At 38.4% G+C, this 14,730-nt stretch overlaps 1 protein-coding gene across 2 annotated transcripts; it reads right to left on the reverse strand.

Annotated features, from left to right (window-relative positions):
* Window positions 1-69: 69 nt before the first annotated feature.
* Window positions 70-13,574, reverse strand: ARHGAP11A (Rho GTPase activating protein 11A). Of its 2 annotated transcripts, XM_087746617.1 has the most exons (12): window positions 13,322-13,574; window positions 10,701-10,771; window positions 10,274-10,370; window positions 9,485-9,735; window positions 8,805-8,965; window positions 8,543-8,689; window positions 6,773-6,847; window positions 5,939-6,106; window positions 4,550-4,685; window positions 4,089-4,197; window positions 3,142-3,289; window positions 70-2,730 (listed from the first exon to the last, which is right to left on the reverse strand). In XM_087746617.1, exons 1-12 carry the CDS (start codon window positions 13,451-13,453, stop codon window positions 1,142-1,144), a joined length of 3,084 nt encoding a protein of 1,027 aa, XP_087602743.1. In that variant the 5' UTR covers window positions 13,454-13,574; the 3' UTR covers window positions 70-1,141. The 2 variants fall into 2 exon arrangements, with proteins under 2 accessions (XP_087602743.1, XP_087602744.1); XM_087746618.1 differs by lacking the exon at window positions 6,773-6,847 and having other exon boundaries at window positions 13,322-13,569.
* Between the last annotated feature and the right edge of the window lie 1,156 nt (window positions 13,575-14,730).

Consider the following 14,730-nt stretch of genomic DNA (forward strand, 5'->3'; position numbering starts at 1 on the left):
ACTTACTCATTTTTGAGTAATAACAACATAATTTAAATTTCTAAGTCATTATAGAAGAACGGGCTCAGAAAAGGGACAAAACCAATGGTTTTATTAAAACCAAAAGTATCCGATGCTTTCGGCTCTTACGTTTCGCCAATAAGCAATTCACACATACAGAAAGCTAATGAACAGTTTCAAGTGTTTACTCTTAAATAATTTTACAACTGATGACAGACAAACAGTTTTAATTCCAAAAGATGTAAACATTTGCTTGTGCAGATCAACTTTTAACACACTATGGCTTCTTACATTCCTCTCTTACAATATTATCAGCATCTAAAACCTGCTTCTGCACCATCTAGTCAACACTACTCCATTGCTCCAAAAATAAGTTAAAATCATCCTTTCATATTAAGATAAAACATTTTACTGCTCACAACCGAAAATACTTGGTACCTATTGCAGAACATGTTGCTGGATGAAGTTTTAAGTCTTTTCACTTCTTGAATAAACTGCACATTTATTTTCCATGTGTTCTAATAATTCTCCAGTGTGTGTGTACACGTCAAAATGTAATTCACCTGCTCAACAAGAAAAATATGCTCCAAATTTACTCCAACAGAAATAAAAACCATTGTCTCAAAAGAAGTAGAGCTGGTGTAAGGTCCAACTTAAATATCAAAGTAGTGCTACAATATGCTTAAAACTAAGAAGTAACTAAATTTAACTACCAACACTCAGCATCAAGGCGTTTCCTTTCACGTCTGTTAGTTTTGTTTTAAATGTCTGAGAAATTTTTTTTGTTTTTAAAACTTGGTACTTAGTCTAAATACTGCAAAAATTGTTTGGGGAGATGCAGCATGTTTTTAGAAGCTGAGATAATCAAACATGAGATCTAACACAAACATTTGTAAAAGCAGGTTATTTTTGTTTTAGAAGTCAAATTCATTTGGATGAACTGACTAGCATTTACAAACATTTCAGTATATCAAGAAAACCCCCAAATAAAACAAATTATTTGTACAATTCCATGCCTTGTACAGTTAAAAAAATAAATCAAAAAATACAAATAATTAGAGCTAAAAAATAATCATACAAATTTAGATTTTCCAACAGTTAACCACGTTACAATAAGCCCATTCAGCCACCATGTTTGATCTTATAAGTCTACTGGTTTTGCAGTTGGTAGCAGTTTCACTTTAGATATTGGATTCTTTGGAGATCCTCTATAACGAACTCTTTCTTTTCCTGGAGCACTTCTTGTGGTTGTAGATTTTTCTGGGACAGCACCTGGAATATTTATATTTGCATTAACTTTTAAACTGGATTTCACTGTTTCATGGTTGGTTAGATCTTCTAGAACAGACTTTGATGGATGAACAGTTGCTTTCTGTTCGTGGATTCCAGCAGTTCTGACACAAACATCAGGCTTGTCTGATGGATTTAACGGCCAGCAACATGATTTGGATGTTAAGTCTAGCTGCTTATGAGATATAGAAACTTGATCATATGTACTTTCACTCCTGAGTGGCAAAGCCATGGAATTCTTTGAGGGCTTTTCTGTGCGGGAGAAGAGTGCAGAGTCATAGCTCAAAGATTTAACAAGCGGTGAACCAACATCACTTGCTTTAAGCAGCTGAGAGCTTACAGATCTTCTCTTAGCCTCCAATAAGGAATTCATTCTCCTCACAGACTGCCTAACAGGAGTACGTTGAAATTTAAGAGGTGGTTTAGTTTTGCTTGTAGAACTTGGATCATTTAGTGAAAGCTTGTTGAACCATTGTATGTGGTCAGAAACTTTTCCATGGTCAGAAACAGTTGACGTTTTAGTTAAAGTTTTATCAGAATTTTCAGCTTGCAAGTATTGGTTGCCTACTTCATGTTGTGATTTAGGCAACTGTGAAGTAGGAAGCTGTCCTGCCACAGAAAGTTTAGCAGTATCTTCTTCCAAATTACAGCATTTTACTATACAGTTTTCAGCTGTTTGCGAGTGTGTTAATTCTATTTCCGCTTTTCTTCCAAAGGAATCTAATTTGTTTAAGTCATCTTTTGATGAACTGTTCTGAACAGTCAATGTATCTTCCCTGGCCAGCATTTGAGGCACAGGAAGTTCTGTTACATTTTTTGTATCTGGTTTCGGGACCTGAAGTTCAATCTCAATAGAAGTTTTGAAGTTTCTTTTCTCAGAAACTTTAATTTCATCTTTTTTTGATTGCTGTTTATCAATAGTGTAAGATTGATTAAATTGGTGGAACAGCTCTCTGGATTTTGTATTTGCTGGATTTTCAGAAACTTCTTCAGCTACCAGTTCTTTCTCTGGACTGAGCCCTGTGAGAGACAGAGTCTTATTTAATGTTTCACCTGCTACATCTGAGAAGGAAGATTTTGTATCACCTATCAAATTGTGAAGATTACTTCCAGATGCAGAGAAGGCTTGCTTAACTTTCAGTAACGTTTCTGCAGTTGAATTACTTTCCTCTTCACAAAGCAAAAGTTCTAAGCTGTTGTCTTGTTTGCTTACAGTTGTGGATTTGAATTCATCTGGAACAACTGGTGGCTTTCCAAATATCAAAACAGATTCTGAAGAACTGATGCCCATTTCAGGGTGTCCTGGCAGAATTCCCTCATTCCTGCTGATCGCCTGAGAATCTGTAACAGCAGGACTATTCCATGACATTCGGTGAACTACTTTATCATGACATTTTGGAGTTAGCAAGTTTTCTTCTGACTTGCTCACATTCTTTGAACCTTAAAATAAATATCACAGCGTTTAAGAATAATATCGTATGATTTTAATTATCATTATAGGCAAAATTCTTGCTAAAAACCCCTAATTATCAAAACAGCACTGAATTTAAAGATGCCATTACTCCCTTAAGTTTCAGAGGTGTGAAAAAAGGTTGTAATATTAAGAACTGAAATCACATATCTCATCTTGCTTAACTAACAAAGGAGAACTACTAAAATACACTAGAAACACAACAAGCCTGTCCCAAACCAATTCTTTTTCCCCAGGAGCCACTAACATTCAAGTAACTTTTGTCCTACTAGCTAGAAGCACTTTTAATCCAATTGTTTTTATACCTTTATCCATAAAGTTACTTTTGCTTTACAAAAGCAGAAGTCTTCCCCATCTAATATATTCTGTTAGATACTTACCTTTCTTAGGGAATTTTTCATTGACACATGGGCTGAAGAGTACATCTCTTTTTGCACATTCAGTTCTGCTTTCCAGACCTTGTTGACTTGCAAGACGCCTTCCAATATGTTCAGATCTATTACCAACCGCACATCCTGATACAATATTCTTGAACAAATAAAAGGTGTTAATTACTTTCATATAAACTTGTGTTTTGGAATCTCATTTACAGAGGAACCTCCAGGAAAACGCTATGCAAATCAGCCATAGCAGCCTTTTCTTGGCCATACTTCATCCTCCCTTGATTCTCTGTAGACCTAGGTAGGGAACAACCCACCCGCAGTAAGGTAGGCTTAACCACACTCTGAACATAGTGATTCTGTGCATAGGTGCCGTAATATCAGAATTTCAGTAGCTGTGAGACCTATTGATCACAAGTGTGGTGGGTTGACCCCAGCTGGCATGTAAGCTGCCATCCAGCTGCTTGCTCACTCCCCCCACTCCCCAGCAGGATGAGGGAGAGAACTAGAAAGGCAAAAGGAGGGGTGGGGGTAACAAAAAAAAAAAACCAAAACACACAAAAAACCCCAAAAAACCCACAAGTAGACCAATGCCCAGCCAGCCCCTGAGCAGTGGCTACTTCGCAAAAACTCCCCCCCATCCCAGTTTTATTGGTGAGCATGACATTATATGTCATGGAATAGTTCCTTGGTCAATTCAGGTCAGCTGTCCCAGCTGTCCCCTACCCCAGTCTCTTGCCCCATCCTAGCCAAATGCAGTACAAGCTGATCAGTTACTGCTATGAAAATAAACCTAGGGTTTTTCTTGTACTTGATAGCAGGTCCAGTTATGCTGTGGTCCCTCCATTACCAAATAAGTCCTTCCTGCTACTGAAAAGCAGTGCCCAAAACTTAGGATTAAAATTTGCATAGTAACAAGAAGACTGGGTTAGAAGCAGAATACTTACCATTTCTCTGTTGCTTTTCCCCAAACCAAACTTCAAGCGTAACGACCTACGAACCATTTCTTTTCGGCTAATCTTCGGAGAAAAACAACCTGTCTTTCCTGATTCAGCCCTGGGAGGACAGAGGGAAGAAGTGAACACAAAAAACCTCTTTAGGAGGGCAATAAAAATATCCTGACACTTATTTATGGTCATTTCCTCTAGTTTTACTTCTTCTATTGCCTTCTTGCCAAGCTTTTTAATAGACACAGAAGGCTACTATACCAGGTCTTATTTTGTTTTGAGTTCTATTTTGCCACATTGGAAGATCTGGTGATTTTAAGATTACTGTAAAAATTTGGTATGTTTTGAATACCAAAAAGGATCGTTTTAAAAACAGATTAAGATTTTACCCATCATTAGTCAAGGGGTCTAGACCTACCTTTCCAATTTATCTTTAGATTATGAGAGCTAAGGTAAATTACCTGTATAACTTTTTGCTTGCATGCCTTTTACTTCTTCTGTTGCCTGTACTAGGCAGATGATTTTCACCACCAGTTGAAGGAGACAGTGAGGTTTGTGATGACTCAAGAGACACACAAGGGCTTGCTTCAAACTGAACTACAGGAACAAAATCATGTTTCCAAGATCTTAAAATAGGCACGTTTTTTTCAGATAAAGACTTAACAGTTAAGACAAAGAATAGGTTTTTAAAACAGCACAGATTTGTTTGCTTATTTTGTGGAATGCTGGCTTGAAATTACTTTGACTTCCACTTTTATTTAATATTAAATGAAGCTGTTGCTTGTAGCATCCACAGAAGCTGCTGGATTGCAATTAATTGCATGCTAGTGATATCACTACCTCAATTAAGTTTCCACACTGCTGTCAGCAGATCAGTTCCTCAAATTTAAGAGCTTAATAAGAAAAATTAGATTCAGTCCTAATATTATTTTCAGTGTGCTTTTGTTACATACCTAGCCAGAACAGTTAAAGCAACAATAAATGAAAGAGTTGCTATTCTACTACCTAATTTTTTTATGAAACAGATGCATTACTACTATCTTTAGAAAATGGCATTGCTTTGGTTTGCTTCACCATAGAAACAAGAATTTCATGGTGAGCATGAAATGGTTTAATAGACAAAAGCAATAAGTTTTATACCACTCAATTGAGGAAAAAAATTTTGATCTTCAGGCAAAACAAAACATAGCCAATCCAGAAATTTCTTTTTACTCTAACTTCAGTTAGCAGAACATTAAGGAACCAAACAAAAACAAAACAGGATTTGCAGAAGAGCCTGACAGCTGGAAGCACTCAAATAGAATGAAGTGGTATTAAAGCACTGTCAAACAAAAGTAAAACTTTTTCTATAGAATTTTGAGATTATTTAGCATCTAGAGAAAACAAGAGGTGACTGGATTTAAGAAAGAACCTTTATAGTAGCAACAATTATATTTCACACAGAGCTAAGACCAGCTATTTAAGTATTTAGGAGACAGAAGGAGGCTACAACTTTCAAAAGGTTGGAAGCATAGGCAGTCTTCATGGATTTGTATGCTAAGACAGAAACACGAGCATAACCTAGGTGAAACAGAGGGACTGAAAAAGAGAAAAGGACATCAGGACTGCAGATTTGAGAAATTAATGTAACAGAAAACAAGAAACAGAATTTTGCTTTTGCTCAATGCATGTAACATGACAGTCACTAACGAACATAAACAGACTATTTACTAAGATGGGAAAGTAGCGCGAGGAACACTGTTAAACGAAGATTATCAATGACTGCCTAATAAGAACAAAAGACTGCACATTTAAATTAAAAGCCATAAACAACCACTTCAAGCAGCAAGGAAAAAATGAAGGCACTGTACCTGATGCTGGTGTTGAGCTGCTGTTAAAAATGCTACTTGGTAACAACTCAAAAGCAAAACTATGCTTAAAAGATCGTCTCTTCTTGCTGGACAAGCCCTGAGAGCAATCAGTTGGAAGTTTGCGCTTGGTACTTGGAGTAAGAACCACCGGAGTCACCGATGAAAGGACTGAAATTAAGAAAACTAAATTTGCAATAACAGCTTAAAATGTTGAGAGTTTACTAAAGTATAAACAGTTGGTTGGGGTTTTTTTGTTTGTTTTTTAAAAAAAACTCTGAAAGAAAATTGTTCTAAAAGCTTAGCCAAAGTGCATGCATTTTAAACAGGCGAAGCAACCAGTATAGCTTAGGGTTTGGCTTTTTATTTTTTTTTCACAAGACAGAGTACCAGAAAGGAAAATCTAAAACCAAAATAACATAATATAAGTATTAGGTGGGGGTAAAAAAAAAAAAAAAAGTATAGTCATCTTCTGTAAGTTTGAGAGACAGAGTAAGAGTGAAAGAATTTCAGTCCTGGCAAATTCATTCCCAAGATGATAAAATGCTGCACTACTGCACTGAAGCCTTAGTGCGCATTAGATAAAAAGCAAAAGTTCAGTTGCGTAATCCTAGAACCGCACAGCCCACTGCTGCAGTGACTGTAGCTGCTCCAAGAACTACAGTAAATGCAGTATCCTCAGTAAATATGTCTCTATATTCAAAGTTTTAAACAACTTAAACGTAATCACTTATCTTCAACTAAGTTCTAGTTCTTCAGTTAAAATTGTGGAATATAGTTGACAAATCCAGAAGATACTGCATGGGCTTTATTTAGTACAAATACACCAATACCTACCACTTCTGTCTTGTTGAGGTGTAGTGGAGGGTGTTCTGTTAGATTTAAATTTATTCAATGCTCCACTAACAATATCTGAAATGCAAGACACACCGAGCAATCAAATTTAAATATTAAGTTTGTCTTGCTCTATTTTCAACCCAAGTTTAACTTGTATTCTTTCAGAGAGAAATAAAGCAAATCATTTTATGTAAAGAAAACCATAGTCCAGATCTTGTCATCAACATAGTTTTTGTTGCTTTCACAATAGCTGAAAAATTCTTTTTTCCTTAAAAAAAAAATTCATGCACAGACAACAGAAGTTTCTTGTAGAAAATGCTACTGGTCGTTATAAAATTATATGTCTTCTGATTTCTTGTAGGCAAACCTAGAAGGTATCCATTGAAGTCCTTCTCACAGAAAGTCTCACAGACTTTCTCACTTTACTGGACAGTTGTCTTGAAGCTGAAAAGCTTTTAGAGCTTTGAAGTTAGGTCCAAATAGGAGTATGAAATTTTGGTCTCACAAAAAAATAACATACAACTTTTCTGTTAACTATGTGTTTTTGTTTTGGGGTGCTGGTTTGTTTTTTTTTTTTTTAAGGCAAAATTAAACCCAGCAGAGTATATGCATGAAGTTTCACTGTTTTTCCTGCTTTTAAAAGTGTAAAATGAAGTATTTTTATTAAGTGCTATTGCAACCTACAGTTGTATTTCCGTGTGTTCATAGCAAAGCTTGGCAAACTACAAGCCTGCGGTACTTTCATGGTGTCTAGTAGATATTAGGTAGTTTTTAAAACCTCATCTTTGAAAATAGATGAAGTGTTGTAATACTATGTTTTACTACATCTGGAGAAAGAGTAGAAGCTGCCTACTACCTGAACCTATTCCACAGAATTAAGAAACTCTAACTGCTTCTCCTCAGAATTTTAACATCAACAAATATTTATCACTTTGCAACTCCAGGATGATTTCCCTTCTTCAGAATGGAAAAATATATTACACAAAAAAAACATGCCTTGGCTAAACATATACAATAATAAAGCCTTAATTTCAATTGCTGTCAGGTTTAATATTCCAGTTACATGAGCTAAATACATACTCATATTTTTATAGCAATACATACAAGACCAGTGTTAAAGTAGATTTGAATCAAGTCAAGCGTATTGTATTTCCATTGTATTTCCTCAAAGAGAATGCAGAAGAACAGAGAATATACCATTTGATTGTCCATATCTCACACATCCCCCCTTGAATAGCTAAACTGAAAAAAAAACCCCAGATCCATGATATCAGTGCACACAGTATCCAATAATATCCAATTCAGAGTTACAAGACACAAATTAGTTACTGTAATTCAAAACACACATGCCATTTATATCCTTGCCTTCTCAGGACCTGACTTATCAAAGTATGCAGTATCTTTGAGTGTCCAAATATCATTTCAAAACTAGCAAAAAAAAAAAAATCTTTATCAGTGTTCTGCAACAGGATCTGAAGTTGACTCAATAAAAAGCTGTAACATTAATCTGGCTTCACAAATCTCAACACAAGCAAAATAGCTTCTTTGGTAGACAACAGACACGCTAGAATAAACTCAGACAGAATAAACACAATAAAGTGATGTGATTAGTGAAGTCTTATATATATTTTGCAAATCAAATCCAACAAATTTCACAGGCATCTGTTCTGCTTGTGGAAGAAGCAAGTGCTTAGGATCAGCATACCTGAATACCTGAAGTCTTGAAATAATTCTATTTTAGTTTCTGAAACTTTCATGCAACATACCTACCCCCAACACTTCGGTGCCTCCTCTTCTTACATTCACTGGGAGATTCATTTTCACTGTCTTCGTGGCCCCACAGTGAAGGAGTAGATTGAAAGGCATCAACACCTAACATTGCAGGAATCTTTTCCAAGATAAATTCTGGTACTTGTCCTGAATTAGTTGAGAAATATATATTTTTTTTTTTTAAGTTATTTAAAAAGTTGAAAAGAAAAGCTGTATATAAGTATTTGCAACAAGACATTTTGATAAACATTTATCATCTTACCAATTTCTGCTGCATGGTCAATAAGTGTTTGCACAACAGCAGCTTGCAAGCGAATTTTTTTTTCTGTACTGGCTGACATCTTTTCATTTTCATTCGAGTGCAAGAGGTTGGGAGCAAAAATCACTGCCAGATTACTGCTATCCATTCTGTTTTCATTGGATCTTAACAAGAAAAGGTTTTTTTTACACAAATTATCAGTACATAAGCAGTGGACAGAGAAAAGACCAAATAAGACAAATGCAGTTAAAAAAAGAAAATACGGAGTCATTCACTTGAGTACTCACATACCAAGATTAACATGTAGACTTATGCACCACAGGCTAGGTAACCACATGACTGTGTTATTGAAATCAAGAGGTTGTAGACCCTGGTCAGTTTTGGGGAATGCAAGGTATCAGTTAGCTTATGTTAATTTTATCAGTCACCCCTTTTGCTTTCCAAAGAAGAATGAGGAATACAGCTATGAAAGAATGGAACAAAGTCAAGTCTCCAGTAAAATAAGGTTTCATAAAGAAAACACTTTGGATTTATGAAAGAAAAGACCATGACTGAATTCTAGTGAATGACTGCAGATAAAGTTTAAAGTCACAAACAACTCACAGAAAGTTACAGCGGTTACCTGTAAAGAGAACTCGTTAAAGGAATTGGAAGCTGTTTACATGCACTCTCTTTACACTGACCTTAGGGACACAGTTCTCAGAAAGTTGAAAAAGTATCTCAAAGCTTCAATTGTTCTGTCGGCCATCAAACACGACAGCAACACAGTTGCAGTTTTCTTCTCATTTCCTAGCTGCTGAGCTTTGAAAAGGCCTTCCTGCAGGTGAGGTGGAAGGATGGGTTCTGGCAGCTCTCTAAAGAACTGTTTAAGAAGCCCTGCAACATCACATGGCAGTGCAGCTGAGAGGCAGTTTTCACCTTGATCCAGTTTACTCTGAAATTGTTCATAAGAAACATGATTTGAAGTCTTCAACATACCATCAGATTTCTAAGTTTAGGCATTAACCCTCTAGCCCCTATCAGAAAAGACAGTCACATCTTCCCCATTTTTAGTTTCAGCCTTGTCATGTTTACCCAGCTACAGTATCTACAGACACAGACCATCTTGTCAGACCACGTGTTAATTTACAGGTTTCCCACGTACACATCCTCCTGGGAGGACATTGCTAAATAAATGTCTTCACAGTATCCAGTGTGCATAACAGCTAACAAGTTTGTTCAGTCACGAGTGTATTCTCACCATCTGGAAAGCTGAAAAATTTCCCAGGAAAAAAAAAAAGTGAAATTTGCCAGTTTCTGGACTAGATCTCCTCTCATTTCTAAAGCCGGTAATGTTACCAGTCTACTTCCAATATTAAAACTTGAATATGACTGAAGAGTCCAAAAACTAAAACACATATATGATCAAGTGAAATGCAGCTTATTAAAAAAAAAAAAAAAAAAAAAAGAGAGAGAGAGGCTTTAGAGAATACCTTTAAAGCTTTTAAACGAACAAGAGATCCAGACTTTCTGAAGAGTCCCTCGGTATGAACATGTTCTTCCAAATATTCACAAGTATCAACAAGAAAGCTGAGGAAAGAACAGTAACATACTTCTGACACTCAGAATAAAGCTTGTTTTTTCCAGAAAAACTATTTCATTATAAATAGATAAAACTTCACATATAGGATAGTTCTCCCCAATGACAAGAAGTATAAAGAAATACAACTGAATGAAAGCTGTGGCTCTGAATTCCCCATCTAACTTCTGTATCCCTCCCTCCCCAACTGAAACTATTCTTATATCCCCCATTACCTTTAGCAGGCCTGGAATAAATATCATGTTCCCTATTCTGACAAGAGTTTAATACTATAAAGAGGGCAAAGTAAGAGTAAGTCTAAATATACAGTGTTAATTTACCTCGGAATATAACCATATTCTGGCACAAGTGATTGCGGTAACGCATGAAAAGATATTCCAAAGATTTTACCCTAAAATAAAAAATTCAATTAATGTTATTCAGAAGTTGATAGGATTACTAACTATACAACATAGAAAAGCACATATTCCACAAAGTACAAATAGAAGGGTAGTTAAGACAAAAACCAGTCTTATAGATAAGACAGATAAGAGGTATTGTCAGGAAAAGCACTATCATCTCTAGATATCTGAACCTATGATGATTCTAGTTACAGGTAACACCCTAGATTACTGTGAAAGAATAGAAAGGTTTTCTGCAGTACATTTTGCACTTTTTATTTTACAAGGAGTCAGTTTTCCTATGAGGCCCCCAAATCAGTAAGGATACTAAACAGACTGTTTTGGAATCTCACCTTACCTTTTCAAATTGACTAAATCCTAATTTTCTTAAAAATCAACACAACACATTTGAAATTACTCTTTTTTTTTTAAGTTGGTTTTGGTTTGGTTTTTTTTTTTTTTTTTTCATCTGAAGCACTCAAGATTGCTGTTTCAGGGAGGATTAAACTCAACAGAATAGTCTAGAAAACTGTTCTCAACTCTCACATTTAGCATTTGTATTTAAGAAACTGTTATAACTCTGTTGCCTTATAGCAAGACATCAGAGTACCTGTTACATATTAGAAAACAAGCAATTTCTTCAGTCATTACTACTGATGCTTATCTACAGCGTTTTTTAAAATGTTTATCCGTTACTGCACAGTTGTTTCAGTTATAAAAGCCCACATTTCAATGTAACAACTTGTACTTTTATTTCTTTGCCCCAACTCTTTTCTATTTACGTTAACAGAACATGCAAGCCAGCGCCTCCCCAAACCAGAAGAGGACTGGGATCATGCCCAACTTGTTATCAGAGATGAATGCAAACTCTTGGTCATTTATACCTGAAATTCAAAGTGCTGACCACATTAGGAAAATAGTTAATCAATAACTAATCCATTAGGCCACCGTGGGCCTATCTGTCCTACAGAAAACAAGCATAACACGATAAGGAAAGAGAAGAAACATGTTTGTCGTTGTAATCCAGGTTGCTACTAAAAGTACAAAAAGAAAATTAACTCCAAGATATAATGTTTTTCTGTATTTACAAGATTATGCAATAGAGAATTCCAGTGGCTTGTAATTCAACACGCAAAATTCATAACTGATACCCTCACTTTACTAGGTTTTGTTTGAAATATCAGAAGTTCTGATTTAAGTTCTTAAAATAAAGTTATGTCTGTTCCCTTACAATAGAAATATAACGCCTCCTGGCAAAACAAATGTTATTCTATACCTTTTCGTACCTTGCTCAGTTGTTATTTAAACATACATTTTCTTCCTTGTATAAAATTTAATTACTACAGACAACTACATAGGCATCTTTTATTATGACATACATACATTATTCACAGTTCTTATTACCTTCCCTTCAAACGGGGAAAAAAAAGTCTAGAACCATATGCTTGATATTGACAAGGGGGAAGAAACTAATTCTAACTTCATTCTTGCTCTCTCCCTTTCCAAACAACCCGACTCAAGCATGTGTTTTTGCAACTTTTTTGGTTTATATTGACCAAGGGTTACTGCAGCATTTTGTAATATCTTCTTAGCCTTACAGAAAGCTCATTCTGAGAATGCTCTGTTCTGTGCCATATCAGGTGCACAGGGATCTTGTTTAGGACTTGATAGTGGTCTGTGCTTTATAAATAAGTCTACAGGAAGATCAGTGTTCTGAAATGGACTTCAGTGCTGTATAAACTGGCATCCATTATGATGCTTTAATTTTAAATAAGAGTCCTGAGAGAGAAAACACACTTTTTTCCTTCAACAAATTCAAAGTAGGTATTTAAGATAACAGGACAGATTTCATTCTTCAGAGCACAGGCAAATCAAGGCCAGATCTGTCTGTACCAAATACCCACAGTTACGTCTTATACTAAGAAACCATGCAAATAAAGCCATTCAAACCAAAAATCTAAGGAATCACGTAAAATAAAAGACATAAAGCTTTTAGAAACTACATAGTAGCTATGTATTCCAATAAATAATACGACTGAGACTTAAATTCCATAGTGAGTGACATTAAGCACAGCAAGGTGTAAAAAGCTCTTGCCTAGACCAGAGGCACGCATGCGTGTTTGAGAGAACATCCACTACATTAACAAAAAGAGGAACACATCTCGTTCACCATCTGGTCTGCCTTGCAACATTCAGGTCCTAAACGGGCGGGGGGAATCAGCATCACTAAACCATTATCTTACTACGTCAGAACCTGGCTACCCTGACGACCGTCCGGAGCACTTGCTCGCTGAGGAAAAAGGGGGAAAAAACGACTTTCCTCATTGTAGGGATTAAGACGTTTCCCCACGAGGGGAGGTTATGCCCTGTCAGGGGCCAGCAGGAGCAAGGGAGTTGCGGTAGCGCCGCTGGTGCCAGAACGGGCGGCCTCCCGGCCTCCCCGGGACAGCAGGCCAGCTCCCGGACCCGCAGAAGCTTCGCTCCCACAGCGACAGCCGCCGCGGCCCGGCCCGGGGAGCGGGTGCCCTCGGTGAGCGCCGCAGCGTCCCCGCCCCCCTTACCTCCGCCGCCGCTCCCGGCTGCTTGGCCGCCGCCGCCGCCAGGCAGCTCCCGCTCTTCACCTTAATCCCGTAAGAGGCCCGCAGCTCCTCCAGCACCGCCAGCCGCACCAGCCTCCGCCTCTGCTCCGCCATCCCAGCGCCCGCCGCCTCCCCGACCTCTCGCTCCCCAGCCCCCCGCCGCCTCTCAGACGCCGCTCAGCGCCATCGCAACCCCCCGACGCCCGGCCCAGCCCCGCTCGCGCGCCGCCGGTTACCGCCTGGCTCAAACCCAGCGCCCTACCCCGCCCGCGCCTCTGATTGGGCCGCTTGCCGTTCGAAATCAGGCCCCAGCCGCCCAACGGCCACCCGGGGCTGCCCCGGCGGCGCCTGCTTCCTCCACCGCCTCTCGGCCTCCCTCAGCTCCTAAGGCCCTGCGCGCCGCCGTCGGGCGATCGCGCTGGCTACCTACAGGCCCTCCCCGCAGGCCTCCAGCGTGGGGGTGCTATGGCGGCGGCGGGGCGGGACGGGACGAGCAGACCGCGGCTCCCGGGAGCTGCTGGGGCCGGTTGCCGCTGGCGCCGGTTCCCGGGTGGTGTCGGCGTCGGGGAGCGGCTGATCGCTGCGGGGGGTGCCCGGTCTCGGGGCAGCGGGAGGCGGAGCGAGCCAGCAGCCGGGATGGAGCAACAGGCGCAGCAAGCGGAGGGCCCTGAAACGCTGAAAACAGCACCACGTTTCCTTCCCCTCGCCCCCAGCAAGGTTCAGGCCAATGTTACCAAGTTTGGGGTTGCGTTGTTTACTTGAAAATAAATGTTTGTTTCTTTGAAAATAAATTTCAATTTAAAATAGTAAACCAGTGCAGTTTTGTGAATAAACTGAATTCTTCAAGGAGGAATGAATACGCGACGTCAGCCTTACTTGATTATAATGGTGGTATATATTGGGATAGATAAAAGATTAAGGATCTTCACATCTGCTTTAGTCAGTGATGTTACCTTCTCTGGCATTAGCTTTGGTCTGCACAGATCCACCTAAGATGTTTCATAGTTTTCTGTGGACAAAACCACAACTCACAGTTCAAGTGGCAGTTAAACCATTAGCACCAGGTCTGTTTGTACTTTCTAAATTTGGGTTTGCTTATCTCTTCCATACTGTGTTTTCATACACCTTCTCCAGGAGGGTCACTTGGGGTTTTGTACTATGTTGTTATAGGAAGAACTGCCCTTTTTTTTTTTTTTTTTTTTTTTTTTAAGTTTCTTTTCCAAACATAACTCTTCAAGTGTTAATAGCAGTCAAATTAATGAAATGCAATCTTCCTGTGTAGAGTCAGAAATAAGTGCTGTAGCAAAAATGAGCTTTCCAGCTTTTCCTTTATACATATTCTGGTACTGGTTCTAAAGTAAGTCTGTCTTCACTGAGAGAAAGAGAATACT

The sequence above is a fragment of the Nipponia nippon genome, unplaced genomic scaffold (assembly GCF_047370975.1).
Source record: "Nipponia nippon isolate SJK-2023a ecotype South Korea unplaced genomic scaffold, ASM4737097v1 scaffold_10, whole genome shotgun sequence".
Classification (NCBI taxonomy): Eukaryota; Metazoa; Chordata; class Aves; order Pelecaniformes; family Threskiornithidae; genus Nipponia; species Nipponia nippon.